The 22,857-nt window shown below is 37.5% G+C and overlaps 1 protein-coding gene across 2 annotated transcripts in view; it reads right to left on the reverse strand.

Annotated features, from left to right (window-relative positions):
* Positions 1 to 3,230: 3,230 nt before the first annotated feature.
* celsr1b (cadherin EGF LAG seven-pass G-type receptor 1b) overlaps positions 3,231 to 22,857 on the reverse strand; it is a 43,632-nt gene continuing 24,005 nt past the window's right edge. The window contains exons 7-35 of one of the 2 annotated variants that reach the window (XM_046850078.1): positions 21,759 to 21,922; positions 21,528 to 21,653; positions 19,578 to 19,744; positions 18,114 to 18,299; positions 17,749 to 17,862; positions 17,461 to 17,635; positions 17,005 to 17,146; positions 15,690 to 15,810; positions 15,271 to 15,454; positions 14,921 to 15,022; positions 14,058 to 14,152; positions 13,625 to 13,834; positions 13,239 to 13,422; positions 12,936 to 13,079; positions 12,105 to 12,324; positions 11,360 to 11,527; positions 10,887 to 11,013; positions 10,545 to 10,745; positions 9,852 to 10,026; positions 9,610 to 9,722; positions 8,943 to 9,019; positions 8,654 to 8,780; positions 8,211 to 8,336; positions 7,910 to 8,046; positions 7,401 to 7,495; positions 6,914 to 7,057; positions 5,984 to 6,190; positions 4,626 to 4,893; positions 3,231 to 4,420 (exon numbers count right to left, since the gene is read on the reverse strand). In XM_046850078.1, coding sequence (XP_046706034.1) covers positions 4,396 to 4,420; positions 4,626 to 4,893; positions 5,984 to 6,190; positions 6,914 to 7,057; positions 7,401 to 7,495; positions 7,910 to 8,046; positions 8,211 to 8,336; positions 8,654 to 8,780; positions 8,943 to 9,019; positions 9,610 to 9,722; positions 9,852 to 10,026; positions 10,545 to 10,745; positions 10,887 to 11,013; positions 11,360 to 11,527; positions 12,105 to 12,324; positions 12,936 to 13,079; positions 13,239 to 13,422; positions 13,625 to 13,834; positions 14,058 to 14,152; positions 14,921 to 15,022; positions 15,271 to 15,454; positions 15,690 to 15,810; positions 17,005 to 17,146; positions 17,461 to 17,635; positions 17,749 to 17,862; positions 18,114 to 18,299; positions 19,578 to 19,744; positions 21,528 to 21,653; positions 21,759 to 21,922 — 4,324 coding nt within the window. In that variant the 3' untranslated portion in view covers positions 3,231 to 4,395. Of the gene's footprint in view, positions 4,421 to 4,625; positions 4,894 to 5,983; positions 6,191 to 6,913; positions 7,058 to 7,400; positions 7,496 to 7,909; positions 8,047 to 8,210; positions 8,337 to 8,653; positions 8,784 to 8,942; positions 9,020 to 9,609; positions 9,723 to 9,851; positions 10,027 to 10,544; positions 10,746 to 10,886; positions 11,014 to 11,359; positions 11,528 to 12,104; positions 12,325 to 12,935; positions 13,080 to 13,238; positions 13,423 to 13,624; positions 13,835 to 14,057; positions 14,153 to 14,920; positions 15,023 to 15,270; positions 15,455 to 15,689; positions 15,811 to 17,004; positions 17,147 to 17,460; positions 17,636 to 17,748; positions 17,863 to 18,113; positions 18,300 to 19,577; positions 19,745 to 21,527; positions 21,654 to 21,758; positions 21,923 to 22,857 lie in introns of both variants that reach the window. The other variant, XM_046850076.1, reaches the window with a different exon arrangement.

Genomic DNA, 22,857 nt, shown 5'->3' on the forward strand with positions numbered 1-22,857 from the left:
TGTCTCTATCTATGTTCATCTAACTCTGAATGAATCGGTGTTGCGTTCGAGTGCCATCTAGTGGAAAGAAACAAGTAAACGTATGGACAAGATTTTTTTTATAGTCGCCTTATTAATTCCCTGATATGTGAAACCATAGATTTCAAAGGGAGTGTTTTCACACGGCTGTTCTGTAATAGGTACAACATTAATCTTTCTTAAATGGACGACGCGACAGCCAGCCATGACTTCTTACCAGAACTTTTATTCTTCTCTCCACAGTACCGTAACACACCCAATATATGTTCCCACACATCTCATAACATTACCGAAAGGAACATAATACTACAAAGTCAAGTCAAGAAGCTTTTATTGTCATTTCAACCATATATAGCTGACGCATTACACAGTGAAATGAAACAACGTTCCTCCTGAACCCTGGTGCTACACACACAACAACAATCACAGAAAACACAGGGATAAGGACTAGTGTCCTCGCCACATTAAGTGCATCGTGTGCAACCTGGTGCAAACAGTGCAAAGACAACACAAGACAGTGAAAGACAATACAGGACAGTGCAAGACAACACAAGACAGTGATACACGAAATACAATATAGCGCCGCCAGTAAACCTGTTGTATATTGCACACTGCGATGTGTAAAAGACGTAAAGTGAACATTGTAAGCAGCAACAAATGTCAACAAAATGTTGTGCAATTAAAAAAAAAAGATGTGCAAAAACAGTGATGAAGTGATGTAATATGGAGTGGTACTGAAGACATGGATGTGTGAAGTGAGTACGAGTGTGTGTGTTGAGTCCGGGTTGTACAGTTCAGTCACACAGCTGTGTGTGTGTGTGTGTGTGTGTGTGTGTGTGTGTGTGTGTATGTGTGTGTGAGTTTTAGGTCAGTTCTGTGTTGAGAAGCCCGATGGCTTGAGGGAAGAAACTGTTACACAGTCTGGATGTGACCGCCCAAATGCTTCAGAACCGCTTCCATGATGGCAGGAGAGTGAAGAGTGTGTGGGGTAGTCCACAATACTGTTGGCTTTGCGGCTGCAGCGTGTGGTGTAAATGTCCACGGTAGAGGGTAGAGAGACTCCGATGATCTTCTCAGCTGTCCTCACTATCCTCTGTAGGGTCTTGCGATCCGAAACGGTGCAGTTCCCAAACCAGGCAGTGATGCTCTTAATGTTCCCTCTGTAGAACATGGTCAGGATGGGGGAGGGAATTGGGCCCTCTCTGATGGCACGGGACAACACCAAGGAATTTGGTGCTCTTGATGATGTTCATGGAGGATCCATCGATAATCAGTGGAGAATGGTCGCTCTGTGCTCTCCTGAAGTCAACAACCATCTCTTTTGTTTTGTCGACGTTCAGAGACAGATTGTTTGCTCCACACCAGGCTGTTAACCGTTGCACTTCCTCTCTGTATGATGACTCATCGTTCTTGCTGATGAGACCCAACACGGTCATGTCATCAACGACCTTGATGATGTGATTCGAGCTGTGCATTGCTACACAGTCGTAAGTCAGCAGAGTAAACAGCAGTGGACTGATCACACAGCCCTGAGGTGCCCCAGTGCTCAGTGTGGTGGTGCTGGACATGCTTTTTCAGGAAGTCCAGGATCCAGTTACAGAGGGAAGTGTTCAGCCCAGTAGGCTCAACTTCTCAATCAGGTGCTGAGGGATGATTGTTTTAAATGCTGACCTGAAGTCTATGAACAGCAATCGTACATACGAGTCCTTGTTGTCTAGATGGGTGACGGTTTGGATGATACGCAAACTGCATGGGGTTCAGTGAGGGTGGTAGCTGGGTCTTAATGTGCCTCATGTCGAGCCTCTCGAAGCACTTCATCACGACGGGTGTGAGCACGACGGGACGATAGTCATTGAGGCAGGATACAGTAAACTTCTTCAGCACGGGAACGATGGTCGTCATGTTGAGGCATGTAGGAACAATGGCACTGCTCAGGGAGATGTTGAAGATGTCGTTTGAAGACATCTGCTAGCTGTTTTGTACACTCCCTAAACTCTCTGCCAGGAATGTTGTCTGGTCCAGCAGACTTTCGTGGGTTAACTCTGCATAGAGTTTTCCTCACTTCAGCTGTGGTTAGACAGAGCACCTGGTCACTGGGAGGAGAGGTCGTCTTCGTCGCCGCCATGTTATTCTGTACCTTGAACCTTGATCACGGTCACCAGCAGGTGATGTTGTCTTGTAGTTCGTGATCGCCTGGATGCCCTGCCACATGAGCCGGGTCTCTCCGCTGTCCTGGAAGTGGCCGTGTATTCTCTTGCCGTGTGCACGCTTCGCCTCTCTGATGGCACGGGACAGTTTGGCCCTCGCTGTCTTTAGAGCCATCTTGTCCCCTGCTCTGAAGGCAGAGTCTCTTGACTTTAGCAGCGCACGCACCTTGGCGGTCATCCATGGCTTCTGGTTGGAGCGTGTAGTAATGGTCTTGGAGATGGTCATCATCAATGCACTTGCCGATGTAGCTGGTCACTGTTGAAGTATACTTCTCCAAGTTGATGAAATCGCCGTTGGTTGCAGCTTCCCTGAACATGTCCCAGTCAGTGCATTCAAAACAGTCCTGGAGAGCAGACATGAATCTTGCTGGCCAGGTTCTCACCTGCTTTTGACTTTGTTAATAGGAATGTGGATTTTGCCACCAGCGTGTTTTCTCCTCTGGTGGCAAAATCCACATTGCTATTAACAAAGTCAAAATCTCATGACCATGTTGTTGAGTTTTTTGTTTTATACATTGTTAAGTGAATGCAGTAGCTCTGGGTTACTGATCAAAAGATCGGAGGTTCAAGCCCCAGTATAGCCAAGCCTTTGAGCAAGGCCCTTAACCCTCTGTGCTTCAGGGATACTGACCCTGCACTCTGACCCCAGATTTCTAACATCACTGGGGTAGGCAAAAAAAGAATTTTACTGTGCTGTAAAGTGAACCTGATAAGTAACAAAACACCTTTCTTCCTTTTTACTTATCTTTAAGAAACCCAAGGTTAATCAGCGTAACACACAACACGTCAAAAACCATGTAGTGTCACTGTTCTGATCAATATCTCATCATTATTATCTGGTATTATCATGTATTTTTTTTGTTGATAAGACAATGTAGAATTAACCTAATTAAATGTAGCAATTGCACATTAGCTTTTTTTCTTTTCTGATCAGTTGTCATGCATCGTTGAATGTGGTAGTATCACTGTTTAGCTATGTGCAAGTGAAGACAAAAACATTAAGCATTTATATAAAACTTTCATGATGTTTATTTACAGACTATGATTTCAGTGCAAACGTGAATATTCACATCTATATCCAGTGTCTGCCTCTAAGCAAGCAGAAGTAAGCTGACTGGTTTTAGAAACACATATAGATTGATTTAAATTCATAAAAACAATCCTTCTGACATCCCTTAGTCATTTTGACTTGGCAGACATGTTGCAGGTCTTACGGCTTTATATCATGCTGCTCACATATATTTACCTATTAACTATTTATGTCTGGCCATATTTTAACCAAAATCATTCTCTCTGTCATCTGGCTTTATCTTGAGCTGATCTGCATTTAGGTTTTGGCCATTACATCCAAAACTAAAAGATTAAATTCCCTGAAGCAGATGATGAAGGAAAAGGAGTCATATATCCTTCACGTTTTGCAAAGGCCAAAAATGAATCAGAGAACTGCACATTTCTGTAACATTTAACAAATAAAAAAAAACATTAACATTACGGTATGCTCTACATGTTCAACTTTGAAACACTGTGTGGTATGCATCGTAACAAAAGGTAAAAAAAACAACATTCAATACAACGAATGTTTGTTCCTAAGAGCAGCACAGTATGTTTGAACCAGTGTTAGACTCCTTCCTTTGACTAAAACTAAAATGAACACTGGAACAGTCCACAGTCATGTATGTACAATATTCAACATCCAAATTAATATAAAAAATGAAACAGCAAAAAAGTGGACATTCAATATAGACAGATTCGTACAGGGCAAAATTACAATCATTTATACAATTTCTGCAAATACTTCAGCAGAAATGCAAATAACCTACTGTACATATTATTTACATTTTTATAATGATTTTGTCTGTGAAAGGAGTTTTTTTTGATGGTACAGTCTTAAATTGAGTGTGTAGGTATGGCACACCAGGGCAACATCAAGTATGTTGATGGCTCCAAAGATTTCATCCCAATATTTGAACATATCCTGGTTGGCATTGTAGAGTGGTATGCTGGGATCTTCAGCTCTCAGATCCAGCTTAAAGTAAAAGTTTCCACACTCTTCCCTTTTTCTCAATATTTTGCAGGCAGAATAAAGTTCTAAAACAATACTGATCTCCATAGGAGCATATTGATCTGCAGCCGGGAGCTGTCCTTCCCCAAAAAAAGCTATATTCCAGCTTCAGATTGAGGTTTCATTGCTTGCACTAAAAGAGAAAATAAAAGAGAGAGAAATAGGGTAAGGAATGCTGAAATGATGATAGACAAGATGCAAATCAAAAGTTTTACAAAAAAAAACATGTTTTACAATTTAAAAATATCCATAAGTGTTATCACTTTTCCCTGTAAATCAGAGCATGAACATTATTAAAAACACAAAATAAAATCATAAAAGACTTCTAAATTACTAACTCTGAGTCCGTGTCTTCCACCACAAAGGCAGGACTTGTGCTGGGCTCCATTGTGACTGTGTTCAGTGTGTTGGTGAGTGAAAGAGCTGGGGCTTCAATAATGATACCATCACTGTCAGTGCCACAGCGCAGGCCTTCATTTGACCCAACTGAGGAACTCTTATACAAAATAGTGGGGGAGTTGTAGTCACCCAGTTTCTCCCGTATGCGATTCTTCAGATTCTTGTCGGTCATTGGAGGAGGACATGTGATTTTGTTCTTCAAAATGCCTAGTGGAGGAGTAGCAAATAGTGATGGGGGATGGAGGGGAGAGAGAAGAACATAGTTATGAGTATGAAATTGCATCAAGGTAATTAGAGCTCTTTAATGAGATGAAGGACCTGAGGCCAGAGGCAATGAGACATGAGACATCGATCCATCACAAGGCATCATACATGCTCATTTAGACCTTGATATAATGCCATGTTTTTGGAAGGTTACAAAGGAAGCAAGATAAACTAAATCAAGTACACACACACAACATAGAAAGAGTAGCTGCAGGTTTTTCAACCAAGCAGAATCATTCCATTCAAGCAGGACCCATACCCGATTTCACTTTTGAATCAGTTCAACTTAATCTCCAATCAGCTATCAAGTGTTCCTCTCATGGTGACCCATGGCGTAAAATGTTGTGGTATGTTGTAGCATTTTAATTTCCCCATTGCAGGAACTAGCCCAAACCTGTATCACAATGACCCTGTGCACAAAGAGAGGTCCATGAAGACATGGTTTGCCCAGGTGGATGTGTGGAAAAATGCAACTTCCCTGCCTGGAGCCTTGACCTCAACCCCTATTAAACACTTTTTAGATGAACTGGAATGCTGTCTGTGAGCCAGGACTCTTAACATGGCATCCTCACTTAGGCTGAATGAACAATAGACTAAGACTAGAATAGACAGAAAATATAGAATGGAGTGCTCAACATATACATGGGTATGATAGTCAGATCAACATTTGGTTGCCAGGCCTAATCTGTGATTTATTAAGGGTTCATTAATAATTAATAATTAAAGTGTATATTAAGGGTTCATTTCTTTAGGGTTTTTAAAACTGATCTTTTCTAAAACTTCATTGTTTTTGCCTAACCTAAAAACGTCTGTTATTATGAGTCTAATGTTTAATTTTCTAAATTAGGAGTAATAATCAAGCTATTGTAAATGGGATAGGCTTGGACACAGAAACATCTGCCTCCTCAAGTTTTCTCATGCACTCTACCTACTCTCTCTTTGGCCATACTCATTCATTCAAAATAATAATAATGTAGTTTTTGAGAAGTACCCAATGCCACTGTGTGTGCAGAGTGAGTGTGAAAGTGCTGACCTTTTCTGGGCAACTGGGTGCTGCTCGGCTGGCTGGGAGGACCTTCGCTTGGTGAAACATTCCCATTTGGACTGAACTTATTGGACTGATGGAGCTCCATACAGGCTTTGGTCTGCAGCCGCAGTTTATCTGGACTACCAGTCCCCTCACTAGTTATAGGGTGCTCTACTGACCAGCAAGGCTTCATGTGATTTGCCACAGCATCAACTAAAATAATAAGGACTACAGTCAACTAATTACATTCAAACCCAGTGTTTACAGACAATACATCAACTGCACTGTGCAAAATACCGTATGTAATCTATGGTGTGAGATTCTCTGAATTTATTTTTATTTAAAGTAAAATCTGGTAAATAAATGTGAAAATAAACTAGATCAACGTCAAAATGTAGGTTTTTATGAGTTGCAGTTTGTTTTAATATGAAGCTTAAATGTATAAGAATTACTGTCATCTATTTATCCACAATAAGGACATATTTAAGTCTTCTATTAGTTGCTTGTACATTGCATATACAGCGCCCTCTGTTGGCAGAAAAGTAATAAATGGTGGCTCAGTTTCATTAAATTGATATACAAATTCAAAACATCATTTAGCACAATTATGACCATTTTTCAATAAAGCATCAAAAGTCTGGAAGGGTTGGATGTTGGCTGTCAAACAAAGGGGCCATAATGACATATAAAAGCTTTGGAAATGTAAGATTTAATTGATTTACATTAGATACTAGCACATAGCAGAGCAGCTTAAATTTTTATTTTTGCTTTATAAAATTTTAAAACATAAACCTCCAAAAAGTGAATGCATAGTTAAATTATTTATCATAGACTTTATACAAGTGCTACTCTTTGCCTGTTTGCAACTAAGTGCTAAGTGAGGAGAAATGTCAGTAATTCCTGATTCAATTGTTTCTGACTGAAGAAAAGCCATACCTATCGGAGTGCTGTGAACTAGACTCCTCTCATTATTCCACTTAGGCTTAGATCTCTTCTTCTCTTCCTCATTATCAGATGAGTGAGATGAAGCATATGAGCTGCTGTGCTCATCCACCGAGAGTTCACTGTCTGAATCAGAGTCTGAGTGATATATGGAAATACACATAACAGCACACAATTGTAAAAAAAAGTTATACTTTCTTTTAGTAGCATAAAAATTCATGGGAATAATACAAATATCCTGACTTGAATGATAGAATACTAACATAGGAACTAGATTGATGTATCATGGTTCAGAGTTTGATAACAAAGTAAGTACCTTGATAAGTACTGTGGTCAACAATTGTGTGAGTTGTGAGTTTCTGATTCAAAAAACAATTGGACCCCCAAGATTTCATACTAATCAGAAATATTTGGAAAATTAGTCCGATGTTGTAACTGATGAAACAAATGGCAGAGAGAGTGCTAATGTCTTTATCTGTACCTTCTTTTTTCTTCTTCTTTTTGAAGATTAAAGATGACTCTCCACCAAATTGGGATTTTCTGCTACTCTGGGTCGTACTGGACTTTCGCTCACCCCTAAAGAGCAGACAGGTCAGGAGCAAACATGCTTACATCAATATTCATTTGCTTTACTTGACGTTCACAAATTTCCAAAAAGTATACTGGTATGCTGAAAAACCAAGTTTGTTGGAGTGACATGTGCAGTGCTAAACAAATATGAGAATTATGACAGGATTTATGTGGGTTACCATGTTTGAAATGGACACATTTTAACATTGTTTGCTACAAAAACAACCCCTTAGACTTGAATTTCATTAGTCCTGAGTTTATTTTAATGTCAAATCTACTTTTTGATTTTAACCTAGATAATCAATTAAAGCTTCAATCAGGTAATAATAAATCAAAACAGAATACATGTTCAAAGAAATATTTCCATTATGCTTGCTTTAGAGACACACCTATTTGTAGCTAAGGATAAAAGGACACTACCTGAGTGTGTAGGAGATGTAGCTGCTCCCTTGGCTTTTGCCCGATTTGGCTGATTTCTCCAGGGACACTGTGGACTCATCAATCGGTGTGCGGTACAAACAGCCATCCTCTGTGTATGTATTCCCATTTAAAGAGCGCTTGACAGAAATCAAATGAGCACAGTACTGTCAATGTGTGAGATAAAAATGTTTTATATTATTTTATAATATGTATAATATGGGATAATATGTAAGATAATAAGTGGAGCTTATACATTTTATACAATGCAGGTAATCTAGTGCTGACTTGTAACCCCACTTACAGTGAGCAGACTGGCATGGGTGGCAGTGGACTCATCCACTGGTACCTTCTTTCTAGCAAAGACACTCTTCAGGTTTGTCCTCACATCTTTGTTGAGTATACAATGAAAGAAAAATATACAAATGCCCTGCAAGAAACAAAAAAATAAGAGTATGCAATAGCTATCACACAATCCTGAAATGCATGTAATTATTAATGCACTGCAACCGTGCAACATCTTCCTGATCCAGCCATGAGAATGCATATATAAATATATAAACCATGAACAATTTTGGAAGACATTTGACTAAAACATTCCCTTATGTATTCTTTGTACTTTGGGGACACTATGTGGAATAGGAAAACAACAGTTTTGTTAAACTTGGGGAACCTAATAGGGTTAACAATCCTTAGGCAACCCTTTTTCTGGAACAGACCTCAGGAGCTGTGTTGTACTCTACTAACCTGCAGGCAGCTGAGGATGGCAAACAGGTAGTGGAAGGTGAGCACGTCACTGTTAACAGCCATTAGGCCAAGCAGCCAGGTGGCACTAATGAGCAGCAGCAGTAGGACTGCCATACGAAGAGCAGAACTACTAAAGCCAAAGGATTAAACAATAAAAAAATATAAAAACAAAGCTGAAACTCAAGCCAACATGACATGTGAAACAGGATAAGTACTTTAAAAATTTGATAAATGCTAGTGAGAAATATAAAGAATTTTGCAGCAGGAACACCATTGCATCAGCTCTTACATTGCTCCTGATGTCTCACTTTGACTTCTCTGTCCACAAGAAGCCTTTGCTGCCAGCACAAATATTATAATGTTTATCTGAAAAAATGGAAAAAAAAAACGACAGAAAAATAAATTTTTATTACTAAACATTTGTTTTACTGATGCGCCAAGTCTCAAATCACCACCAAAATCCGCCATGATTTACGTAATTTAAAACACCATAATGACTTTAAAACATTTACAAGAATAATTTGTCTTCATGCTCTATGTTGAGTATAGTTTTACTAATAATAAACATACATTTGCATAAAAGACATATAATTGTCCATGTATATGTTGATTAGAGTATTACAAACATGTAGAATATTAATTTAAGACATTTAGAACAGATAAAAATGTGCGAATAAGTTGTGATTAATTATGAGTTAACTTATAAAAATCATGCGATTAATCGAAATTAAATATTTTAATCGTTTGCAAGCCCTAATATATACACATTTGCAGCAACTCATAAGATCTAACACCATACAATTCAGTTTCATGTTAGTGAGTCTCCTTATACTGAAAACAGTAAAGACAGAATAAAAAATAATAAAAAAAAATTGGATTTCCATGAATACTACAGTAAAACAAACATTGAAATGAAAGAGAATATGCCTTAATGAAACACACAGACACGCACTAACCAGCACTATAAAGGAGATGGGTCCTGTTATACTCCAAATGAGAGTGTCCTGAACAGAAAGCCAGCAGAAGTCTGGATTCCCATAACCCTGAGGATCCAGCCCCACAGCCAAACCTGAGAGATAGAGATATGAAGAGGGACAGGGACAGGGAAGGACATCTTGGTAATTGTGTAACAGTTGCACATGCATTACATTTAGGAGTATGAGTACAATTTCCATGTCCACACTAATACCTGCCTCACCTGTGATAATGGCGGGAAAACCCCAGCCAATGGCGTAGTAAAATCTCATTTGGCCGTGGTTGACATTGCGCATCTCTGTCAGCATACGGTAAATGTGCAGCCCCTCCACAAACATCCAGGCAAATGTACACATATAGGAGTAGTGCAGCAGAATGGCCACCACTGTGCACACAAACTAAATATACAGGCAAATGGATCAGCAAATCTGATCTTAAAAAAACTTTCATTATGTTTCTTTGTCACCAGAAAGAATTATTATATTACATTGCATTTACATGGGTAAATTTAACGCTGCGCTTCCATCAACATTTCTACAGTTGGTGCAGTACAAATGCAAATCTTCTCCTGGTTGAGTGACAGGTGCAAACTCAAAAAGAAGAGATTTTTAAAAGGCCAAATCTAAAGATCAAATGTTTTCTAGTTTTATGCAAAGCATTGAGAGCAACATTCAAGAAGAGCAGAAACATACAAATAAGCACAAAATGTAAAATGGCTGAAGCACAGGAAACACTTTAACTATTTAATTGGTTATTACTTAAAATAAAAACACCTTTTATTTCTATGCATGCACACAACAATATTTTACTTTTAGCTCTTAAAAAGTTGCACCGCAGACATCTGGGATAAATATGTATTCAACAGTATAATACATAATATAATCTGTTATTCCAAGGGCCATAGTTAATCACTTACTGGGCTGTCAGTCTGATTGATGCCAGTGAGGAAGATAAGCTCAGAGAGGAAGATGGCTGCCACCAGGTTTTTGTGGATGCTGTGCAGGTTGGAGCGCAGTTTACGCAGAATAGCCAGAAGGAGGAAGGTAAGGAGGAGGGTCACCAAGGAGGATGAGACAGTAGTGTAGGTCAGCACCTTCAGGGGCAGAACATCCCCATGCTAAAAAAACAAAATAATTTCGGTTAAACTGCAGTATATGGTATCTTTCAATTGATAAATATTGTCTCGATACAAATGCTTTCTGACCTTCTAGGTAATTATACAAGATGAAATGGTTGTTAAATGTAAACTTTTGCTTACCTCTCTTTTGGAAATATCCATGAGGACAGCAAAGCTGGTCAGGTGGTTACACTGGCAACTGATGTGTGTTGTGTTTCTGAAGACCAATTCACAGCCTTTAGAGGACCAGGAGCCTGAGCGGCTCATTCTGCAAGGGACAGAAACATCACTAAATAAAAGCTTATGTTTTTTACTCTGGGTCTGCTGTGTTATAACCTTGTTCATAACTCAACAACTGGAGTATAAATCTCACACAATATGTGGTTGAGTCTATGTTTATTAATTATAGCATAATTAATTTAATGTTCTTTTTTGTGTTTGTTCAATTTAAATATGGTATTTTTTTTTTTTAATAAAGTGTATGGTAAAGCACTGTTTAACCTTATTGTAAACAAGTGGTATAATTAAAGGCTTCTTGCAATAATAATAATAGTAAAACAGCAGAGAAATAAAGAGACACATCAAGAATATAATTTAGAATAGCAAAGACTTACGAAATAGAGTGGTTCCAAAAGACACACACAGGTTTAGTCCTCTCCTGTGTCTCCAGCAGTCTGAACATCAGTGTGATTGGTGTGTTTAGTAAAGGAGAGCTGCTTTCTCCCTCCTGGTGTGCTATCACACTCACTACAGGGCTGTTAATAACTGGGTGTGTGGGTAGTCTGGAGGCACACAGAGACAAATTAAATAAAATAGTGTTGTGGATAGACAAGTGCTGAAAGTCAGATAACATCCAAATATTTATATTCTGTCATCCTAAGAACATTTGTTCTTCTATTTTAATAGGTACTTAATGTAAATTTGAAAACAATTTCCAATCTTTTTCTTAATCCATTTTAAGTCCACTGGACCTGCTTAGCATTTTTATGCATGACACATAGCACAGTAGAATGATACACCTTACATACTACACTCATTAGTTCAGAGTTCTTCTACATTTGTCACCCATATGTATTTTTATTGCCTATGCAATAAAACTGAGCAATATTTCAAATAATGTAATTATTTTCAGTCAATAATTTTGTACCACAGTGCTGTTGAATTCTGAACTCTGATTGGTTAAAAGTGTTAATCCCTTTTCTATAACCACACAATTCAGACAGTAGCACCAACTGCAAGTCACATAGAAATACACTTATTATACATTGTAGTTTACATGCTCGCATAACTTAAAGCCACACTGATATAACCCATAGTTGATAATGTTCCTTGAATAACAGCTTTAACTAAACACCTCACCTGAGAGTGCGCCGGTCCGTGTCGTAGTTCTGAGGTAGAAGCTGGCCTAACGATCTGTAGATGATCACCAATGCAACAGTTGGAGACTCGGCCATATCAGTTTGCCGTCGTTTTTTAGCTGAAGGTCCAGGACCAATGACAGGGGGAGCTTCTGTTCCTTTAGGACCAACATGAGGATTGGCTGGAACACTTTGTAGAGGGGTTTCTGTGGTAGCAATATCTGTGTATTGCGATAATAACATTGTAATATAATTACTCTAGTGATTATTCAAAATTGTTAATGTAACTGTTGCACAGGGAATTAAAGTACCTTTAAAGCATTTTTCGACCTCATCACAATCCACCACAAATTAAAATAGACAAAAAATTGTTGTTTTGTTTTTTGAAGTAATGTCATTCGATAATCTTGTGTTGCGCAGCAGTATAATGACAAAATTTTCATCTTTATCGTGGAAGGTGAATTGAAGCAAAAATAAATATAAAGTATAAAGTATAATGCAATTCTGCCCACATTGCTTGTTGTGACCAACACTACAGTACACTGATGCCACTGATATCTCTTACAAGCTTAATTCAGATTTGACACTTAATAAAATAAAATGATTTTGCTTGAAAAATTCTGTACTGTACAAAGCACTTTTATAAAATAATTTTCATTAATTTATGTAAAAACAACTACCTCAATATTTTTTTTTAAATGGGTTTTGTGTCTGCTGTATGGATATCTTTACAATACAGATGTGGTATATTTATATCACGTTAAAAACATTGGGGTATTCCTTTAATAGAATGAGATTCTTTACTCGTAAAGTGAATGGGTGCAACATTTACCTTGGCTTCCTGCTGGCCTTATAAATGTGTCTGGGAAAATCACAGAGGACTCCATCTCTTTAGAATAGATCTCCTTTATCTTCTGAAAGCGAGGAAGCTCAAGCTGGTTCACAGAGGAGGAATCCAGAATATCCATTGCAAAAACTGTCCACAAGAAAAATAAGTGTACGTATGAGTACTTTTCTAAATGCCACACTGTCATTTCACCTAGACTTATCAATATATCATAATATTTAAACACATATATGTTAAAAACAGTGTGCAAAACTTAAAATGGCCATAGGTCAAACTTGTAGTACTTACTTATGTTGTTTGTGATGATAGTAAAGGGTTTCAGATAGGTCTTCCTCATGTTCTGGACCAAGGTATTGGCATACTCCTCAAAATAATGCAACAAATCAGCACAACCTCCGTCTGAGTGCTGGATCTGCTCCCAGGGACCTTTATTAACTGGGTCCAGGATAGCACTGCCTGCTCTTACCATGTCCTAGAATTGTCAAAAAATATTACAGAATATTTCCACAAGCCACATTATAACTAACATGAAAAATTTTATATTAATAGATAAACATTTAATCATGCATGTAATCGCTTCTGTAGAAGTAAAACATATGTCCACGCTGGGTGTCACTTCTAAAGACTACTTATTATTACCAGATATTATTTGTAATTATTTTTCTGAGCTGTACCTCATTAAAAGTGGAATGATGTGCGGCAGACAGGTCAAACCCCTGCTGTAGACTTTCACGCTGTAGGATGCTACACATCAGCTGGAATGCCGTCTTCACGTCACTCCCATACATTCGCTTTGTGCTCTTTGTGGCACTGCGCAACCTGGCTGCCAGGCTTTCAGACCTTTTTACATCCAGTCTAGAGGAGTTATAATAAAGCTCCTCACTCTGAAAAAACAGCCAACAGACCACACTTGGTGAGCTACATTTTATTTATGATTTTTTAAATATTACAAAACAGAGTAAGAATGAGCAGTCAATCACCTTGGTGCTAAAGCACAATAAATATAAAACAGACCATATCCTATAATCTATGAGAACATGTCATGAAAACTTCATGTAATCAGAAATTCACAACAAAAACAAATTGGAAAATAAAAGAAATGCTCACTTCCTTCCTGAGCTCGGTGAAGGACGGAGAGGTGCAGTTGAAGAGCTCTGGGGCAAGCCAACCTTCTTTATCACTACAGTGGCGAATAGCTGTGCCTGCAGAAATCATATGTATGAAGAACAGCACATGGAGTAAATATAGAAAATAATTAACAAACTAACATCTTACAAAAGCCTACTATGGATGTCTGTACTGGGAAACTTCATAGTAATTACATCATAAGTCAGTCACATTATTGACGTGCTGTTTACTTTAAGCTATTGTGAAGCTATTTTCATTGCATCTTCTTACATTAGATTTATACATTTCCAAGCTCTTTTTTTTAAAACAGTAAGTTTTTTATACAGTTATTACAGTGTTTATTGTCCAATAGATTTTAATGCATATTATCTATTTATAGTTATGTTCAATATTGTGGAATGAAACATTTTAGTTAAATCAATTATCAATTATGTTATGGTAGCTATAAACAACCATTCTTTCACCAGCCTCTCTTTTGTTACTCTCACTGAAAATTTCGATGTTATGTTACTAAGAATATTTTTTTTATTTTTTATTTTATTTTAAAGAACAGATTAGCATTTGACTAATATTAAGCACTCCAAAAGTGTTGCCTCACAAAAAGCATTACAGTATCAACAATTTCATACAAGTACATTACAATATTCAGTGAATATAACAAATCCTTTCAAGATCAGACAATTCCTTGACTTTAATATGGTATTTATTGTATTTAGTATATTAGATATATAACTATGGTGTTTTATGGAAACTGTGATGTTTATAATCTTATAATATTGACCATGACATCACTTATTTGAAAAAAAATAATTGTTACATATCATTACTTTAGATTAACTTACCACTCGAACCTTTGGGACAGTTTGTTGCTGCAGGGCCACCAAACATTGTCCTGGGCCACCAGATTCCTGATTCAAATGCTTTAGGGCAACTGTCATACACAACTGAGAAAGTGTGACGAGTAAGAGATTATGAGAGAGAAGGAGAGAGAGAAACAAACTAAGAAACTTTTTACTAATGAGGTTTCCAGCTTCCACAAAGCTGTTATCATCCTTAGACTTTACATTGCAAAGACATCTTAAATAGGATTATTGAATTTTTGGCATTAGAAATATTTATTACATATTTAAACAGTGTCAGGGTAATACTGTCCAATTAGCATTATGACTGCAATGATTTACTGGTTACATACCCACACAGCCACTGGAGGTCACCTCAGCAAAGGGGTTGTCACAGCGGTTACACTGACGTCCCACCACCCCAATTTTACATGGACACTGCCCAGTCACAGGGTCACAGGTACGAGAGTTAGATCCCAGGTGCAAACACTCACATGGGGAACAGGTGTCACTTCCTAGTAGCTGGTAGTAATTATCCTGACAGAAAGAAATAATGAGATATATAGTGTTTAACCGGTTTTTAACCTGATACCTTTGAAATGTATTCCCTGTAGCTAATAAATAATAACAATTCATAGTTGTTTACAAAGTAATATGCTTTGAAATAAATTCATCATAACAGTTAACTAAATTAAAGCATTGTGCTTAAGAAGTTTAAAGCAATCAGGTGTGCACAGCAAAGACTGATCATGTGGTAGCTTGTTGTTCGTACCTTACAGCTGCACACACCCGTTGTCTTGTTACAGTCTCTTTTAAATCCTTTGTTCACATCACAGTTGCATGGACCACAGCTTGGGTAACCCCACCATCCTCGAGGACATGGCTGGTTTCCTCTGTGTGCATGTGTGTATAACAGGGAACAGAAAAGTCACAGAAAACATTAACTGTTGAAATCCCTCCAACAAACAACAAATGACTGAAAAGTCAACACTACCAGCAGATGTTTAAATAATTTTCTTTCACATGCCAGTGGCAGAGGTAGACATGAGCGTAGTGCTAGCTTTTCATGTTTAAGCCCCAGGAGATAAACGCCAAACTAATGTGTTTGCTTTAGAAATAATGTAAAAAAAACACACTCACCAAACCAAGTAATGAAGAAATTCTTAAGTTAGGTCAACAAAACACAATGCAAAGTTTAGTCTGCCCTAGTTAAATAAAATCTACGTTACAGAATATCTAAAAGCAGCAATACTCTATGGACTGCGCAATTCTGGGGGAAAAGGTTTGCATCCCTTTTCCCATTGTTGATTATTTTCTTATAACTGCAAGCCACAAAGTGTTATAATTATCTTAAACCACGTTGCAATGTGCCTACAATTAAAATTTTTATTTTACTAATTAATATAATGTTTATGAACCATTAATGGTTGCACTTAATGGTGTGGAAGCTAATGGTTTAAGGGCCCCCAACTTTTTATGTACACCACAGTATGTGTGACAACGTTGCTTAAAAAAAAAAAAAATGAAAAACTGTAATAATGTTGTTTATTAGTGAAACGTTGCTGTCAAAAGCAACACTGCAATTGGGAAAAAAGAAGTTACGTTTTCAAATGCTGTACCAGCATCAGTAATTTTTTTCATTTTACAAATATGGAAAAAAATATATATATTATTAACAAAAACAATAGCAATAACAATGGAATTTAAAAGGCTTTATCATTTCATAGAAGCTGGTTTACCAAATGACAAATCAGACAAAGGAACAGCATTAAACCCAGCATGCCTTTCATTTTGGACTTCTCTGTGGCATTGTTATGAGGTCGAAATGATACACTTGATTTTTTACTCATCATGCTGCATTTTGGCTCTTATTGTCTATCAAGTTGGTGAAGATTTAACTAAACCTTGAACCACAAGTTCTACCAGTTCCAGTTTGAACCTGTTCTTTTTTCTTTGAATGTACAGAGGAAAAAACACAGTGCTGTTGAGGCTCAGGTTTCTTGTCATTTTTGTGCAAGTCCTGTAGTGTCTGGGATACAAGAATACTAAGGACGTAAAATAAAGATGTGAGGAACGATTAAAGCTACCTGTGCTGGCAGTACTGGCCGTAGTAGTTGTTTCCACACTCACAGGTATACCCGTTTTTGCTGAGAGGCTTGCGCACACAGCTGGATGTGTGTTCACATGGGTTCAGCAAGCAAGCATCCACACAGTCTCTCCCAAAGTAGCCTGGCACACATTCCCAATGCAGACACTTAACACATTTCACACATGAGTGCACACACATGCAAGTTCGAACACCTGTGTTTCCACACACATAGACACACACAAAAACGTTTGGGAACCCAATACAATACATTAACAGGATTCAGTGAACGGGGCTAATCTGATTTTCTTTCATCCTAATTCCTTATAGACAAATTAATCTCAGTTTAAGCAGTGCGCATGAATTTGCACAAAAGCCAGCGATTCATTCGAAACTTTCTCCAAATCAATAGAACCTAAAGGGCAGTAATAAGATCAAGACCACACATGAATCGTACCTGGCTCACACACACAGGAATGCGAGGCCCAGTTGTCTCTGCAACGGCTGTTTGTGGGACACGCAGCGGACACACACCTGCCAGGTACATCACATCCATCCTTCACACGCACCCTCACAGCCTGACGCATGTTAATGTTTCCTGTGTTCGTGGAGGTCTCTCCTATTCGTACACCCTACATGCATTATAACAGAGCTGTAAGTGTGTGGAGATGTAAATATATGTGTAGGTGGTTAAATATTCCAATGCATCATCCACAATAATTTGGATGTTTTAGAAGGGACTCACCTGCATGCAGCCATTAAAGCCATTTAGCACAGAGCCATTATTTTTCATTAGGCCTCCAACATAAAGATTCTTTAGCTTCAGTCCTGGCAACTCATTTCCAATTTCCACTGTCCTCTACATTTCAAGGCAGGACACAAAAATCAGGAAAATTCGAATCAATATTACATTACAGTACAGTCTGCTGGTATACACAAGCGAGGATGTGATTCTATCATTATTTCTGTAGAAAAGTTTTTTATTTTCTTTAAAATCATCTAACATTTATGTGTTACCCATCAGACTAATTTTACTGAGGAATAGGCAACATAGACAGGCGAATGCAAATGACACATTCCTCCATGCTCCACTGATTTATGAGTACACACCTGGAACATTCCGTAGTCCAGAGAGACCAGGGCCATGTACGTAATGTCCTTCCCATCTTTTCCGCTCTTCAGCTCCACCAGGATGTGATGCCACTCACCATCACTGACCCGCACCTGTGGAAAATCCAGCAGAGCCACACGCCGTGCGCCCACAAACACCTGGAAACGCATGTGCATGTTAATGACCTGCAAGACAAAAACCCAGAGAGAAGGTTGTATTTAGCAGTTTTTAGATGCTTTTATAATTTACAATCTTGTAAAAATGATACAATTCTGTCCTATATCAACTTGCCTTATTAAACAAATAACAATAACAAGAATCTCCTGAATATCACTTCTTCATACCTAAGTCCACCTGAGTCACACCAACTTATTTGTACACATAGGTTTTTAATTGACCAGGAATTTAATAGCGATAAAAGCTCTGAGGTTTTTTTTTGCCTTGTTTTGCTATTTTTGCTACTTGTCTGGCATCACTGCTAGCAAGTTATGAGCAAGAACAGAATAGTATGACATTTGGTAATAAATATTACATCAAAATGCGGTTAAATTATCAAACCAGAGCATGTGGATTAATTACAGTACAGCTCTGATAGTATTTCCCACTGCAACATAAAAGACAGAGATGTAATGCACTTTTATAATGCACTTCATCTTTAATGTTATTGTTCCCATAGTAACAGCTCCAACACAGTGACTTGTGTGGTAAAGTCTAATGCTATAATCAATAACTTATAAAGCTACAATAAAACTGACTAATGAAACATGTCCTTGTTAAACAATATTATTAATTATATGGTGAATTTCTCTGTTGGGTAATGTTTCGGTAACATTACAGATTTACAGATTCAGTGTTTTGAAAACTTTCCTGAGCTGTCATGACAAAGAGGGTTCTCTGAAACCTGACAAATATGTAGTTTTGTGTCTTATTAAATTAAGATCAGATCAGAAACATTATTCATTTATTTTATTTTTGTTATGCTATGTGAACTGCACATAGAGACAAAACCATACTTTAGGTTAAAGGCTGCTTTTCTTTGTTCTTGTCTAGTCAGTAGCAGTCTCTCCATTGTCACCAATTAAAATAATTAATACAAAGTCATATCTATTGACATTTTCTCCACAATGTTTTTGTAACCCGGTAGCAACTCTTCCACAGCCTATACTGGGTCACGACACTGTGATTGGAGACCTCTGCCTTACAGATTACACAATTGATTGTCACTAAAACTCCTGAAAGTTTGCCTAATAACTCACATGCCATACAATTCACAAACCATTTGATGCATTACTATATAACGCACCTATAATTTACAGCTTACCTCTAAAGATAATCATTTTTTTATCTTTAAAACTGAACCAAATGGAAGAAAAAGTTTTACTGGCCTTATTTGCCACAGATAATTGTAACATGCTTAATTTCAACTGTCTGTGTCTAAGCAAATAAGTTAAGAGAAAAATCACCAGTAAGCTGAATTTAGACAGCTCGCCAGCGCTGGCCTGAAGCAGAGTGCCAGCACTTTTACGGGTACGAAACATCAGGCCGATGTACCACGGGATCGTTATAGTGATATCAGGGTTGCTCCATGAAACCAGAGCATGACCATCAAAACGCAGCGGTGAGCGCATCACTGAGGAGAAAAAAAGCAGAATCAGCAATACAGCACAAAAAGGTTTTCTAGCTCTAAACCTAGACAAAACAATGATCCTAGTCAATTATCCTTGAGAGAACAAGCTTCCTTTGATCGCTTCTTTGTGGGAAAGTAAGCATACCTGCAGCAGAGAAGGCAGTTTTTGAAGTTGGCTTTTTAGAAAGGTGGTTTTGGGCTAAGGATAAAAAAGTCCCAAATGTTTGTGTGTGGTCAAATATTTTCCAGTCAACCAGGAGGGAGCCTCCTAATGAGGACCACGCAGCATTCTTACTTGTTAATTGCTTGAGGGGAAACATTTCCTTTAGCATGTCAGGGCCAGATGAGCTGGACTAACGGCAGCAAGGCTCAGTGCTGACACACTTTCTTTTTACAAAGACCTGGCACTCAGAGAAACTACATGCGATGGTGGACTTTTTTTCTCTGCTAACAGACTGACAAGTTTTTTTAAACAGCACTAATACAGTTAAGACACCATTTAACTGTTTACTAATAAAAATGCATCTCTCTCTTCAATCAAAAGAGTTTTTTTTTTTGTGGCAAAGATTTTACACTGAAAAAAAGATCTTTGTACCTAAAGTTATTAATTTTAAGAAAATTGAGTCACAAACATCTATTTTTTTAAAACCTACTGAAAGAGTCATTGGACCGCTAATGAAGCAGATTTTTCTTATATAAAAGGTTGCCCATAAAATATAATAGCATGAGAAAACAAACATGAAAAAGATTTTTAAAGGGAATTCATAGCAGGTACAGTCTAAATTTTGTGCTATGCTTTACCACCCGCTTTTCTGTATACTTCTTATAAACTTTCAAATACTGTAAATCTATTTTAACCTACTACAGTATTTATCTGTGTTGACACTTTAAACAATCTTGGTTTATAATGAGTGGCATAAGCAAACCAAACCCAGCAATGGGATCGCAAAGAATTAGACCAGACTAAGCTCTCGAAAATGTTAAGCCCCTTATGATCACATTTCCCGCTCGAAGTCTAAGTGCACAGTTCCTCACATTCAGCATGTCACACTGCACGTGACATGCCTGCATTAATGTTGGGTAAAGTGCTAAGAGGTGTCATGTAGAAAGCAATAAATTAACTAGGCTGGCATTAAAGAGTTTTTAAGAAGCCTGACCTAAATTGAATGAGAATTTCCATGCAATATGTAAGAAAACAAATGCAGGATGCATTGATATAGGTATATATTCTACAATGCACTGTACACATTGATCAGAGCTTTTGTCATGCATGACGATCAGTAACATGCCAGGATAAAATACACAGAAAAAATTTACAGAACTAACAGGAAAAAGGGGGATACAGTTATGGACCATTGTTTTAATTTTTAGAGAAGCCCATTATTCCATGACATTGAGAGTAATGGAATCATGGGATTCTCTTAATTTTCTAAAGACTAGACATTTTGGGGATAAGCTATACCTTTATTCGTCCCACAGTGGGGAAATTTCTCATACATTTATACAAAATATACATTTATAACAAAATATAATAATCTATGATGCAATATAAATAATGAAATTCTGCATTACATTAAGTGCAGTACACTTAATAAGCCGTATACCCATTTGAATTCACAAAGTCAAGTGATTTATTGTGTATCACTTTGTTTTGAATGTGATTGAATGTGTGTTAATGTCTGTGTGTGTGTGTGTGTGTGTGTGTGTGTGTGTGTGTGTGTGTGTGCGTGTGTGTGTGTTTGATTAAGCCTGTATATGTTTGCCTACTAAACAGAGGTTCTCCTACCATGTTCACAGCTCTTTCCTCCATAGCCTAGCGGGCAATTACAGGAGTATGTGTTCCACTTGTTCACACACAACCCTCCATTGTGACACACACTGCTGCTGCAGAAATTACTCTTTGCCAGACAACCTGAAAAAAAAGTGTTTCACAAGTTTATAAAGTCTGAGTGAAATAAAAGACTGAAGATAATGCGGCAATGCCTGTATATATTAGTATGTATATGCAATATCTAACCTGCAGCAGTGCCGTTGTTAGCAATAAAGCTGGCCATGTCAATAGTTTTGCTGTCAATCGTGAGGTTCCTTATGCAGCCCACAAAATCTCGGTTTCTTACTGGAAAATCCTCAGGGAGGTCAGGAATTCCACCCAGAAGCAAAGGACCTGTGAGGTCCAGAGACCTAAACATACACATGACACATGGTCCAAAACTTCCAAATGACCCACAGCTAGAGGTCTTCCAGAATATGTGCATCTATTAAATTTACAAAAAAGATTTGACAATACATACAAGCGCTTACAATTCTGAAGTAAGTCACAAAAATTATTTAACCTCATAATAATAAAATTATTAGAATAATATGAAAAAACTCCAAATGATTAAATGGGCTTGAATTCATATATAACATTCCAGTATGAAAATTCAGTTCCGAACAAAGGACATTCAATTTGGTAAATACAGTATATTTGGTATTAAATCGTATATCTTAGTGTTCCATCCAGGCATCATTTCCTCTGGTTGTCAGAGGAACTAAGACACATAATAAAGAATCAAAGGAAATTTTAAATAAATACGAGAAGCGCCCATATTATTTTTGGCATGTGTTAGAATTTTAGACCTAGATACATCTCTATTTGTTCTCCAGCTCTCAATAAGAGAGATGAGAAGTCATTTTGAACTTTGTGTCTTTTGACTTGAGACAACATTTTTGTCTATGATCTCCTCGACTGCCTCTTTAACTATGCTTGCTTGTTTTATATGACTGTTCTGATTACAATTTATTTTTAGAAAAATCCAGACTTTCTGATTACATTTCGTAAACAGCTTAACATTTCAATGAAACATTCCATTAGTTTAAAAAAACGCTGTCAGCTGTATTAAGTTGTTATGAGATTGTGCTATACAATTCACATGTCTTATAATCCAGCACAACAGTCACAGAGTTATCTGTGAACTCTGTGAACTCTGTGATTATTGCATTCTTATCACCATATCTGAGCTGGTACAGATTTCTGTTCTCACATTAGACATTTTTTTGCTCATCAATTAATTCACTGTAAAGCAGACAGTTGGCTGTCGACAGTAAGAAATTATTTTTACATTCACATTAAAAAG

This window comes from Silurus meridionalis, chromosome 5 (assembly GCF_014805685.1).
Source record: "Silurus meridionalis isolate SWU-2019-XX chromosome 5, ASM1480568v1, whole genome shotgun sequence".
NCBI classification, from domain to species: domain Eukaryota; kingdom Metazoa; phylum Chordata; class Actinopteri; order Siluriformes; family Siluridae; genus Silurus; species Silurus meridionalis.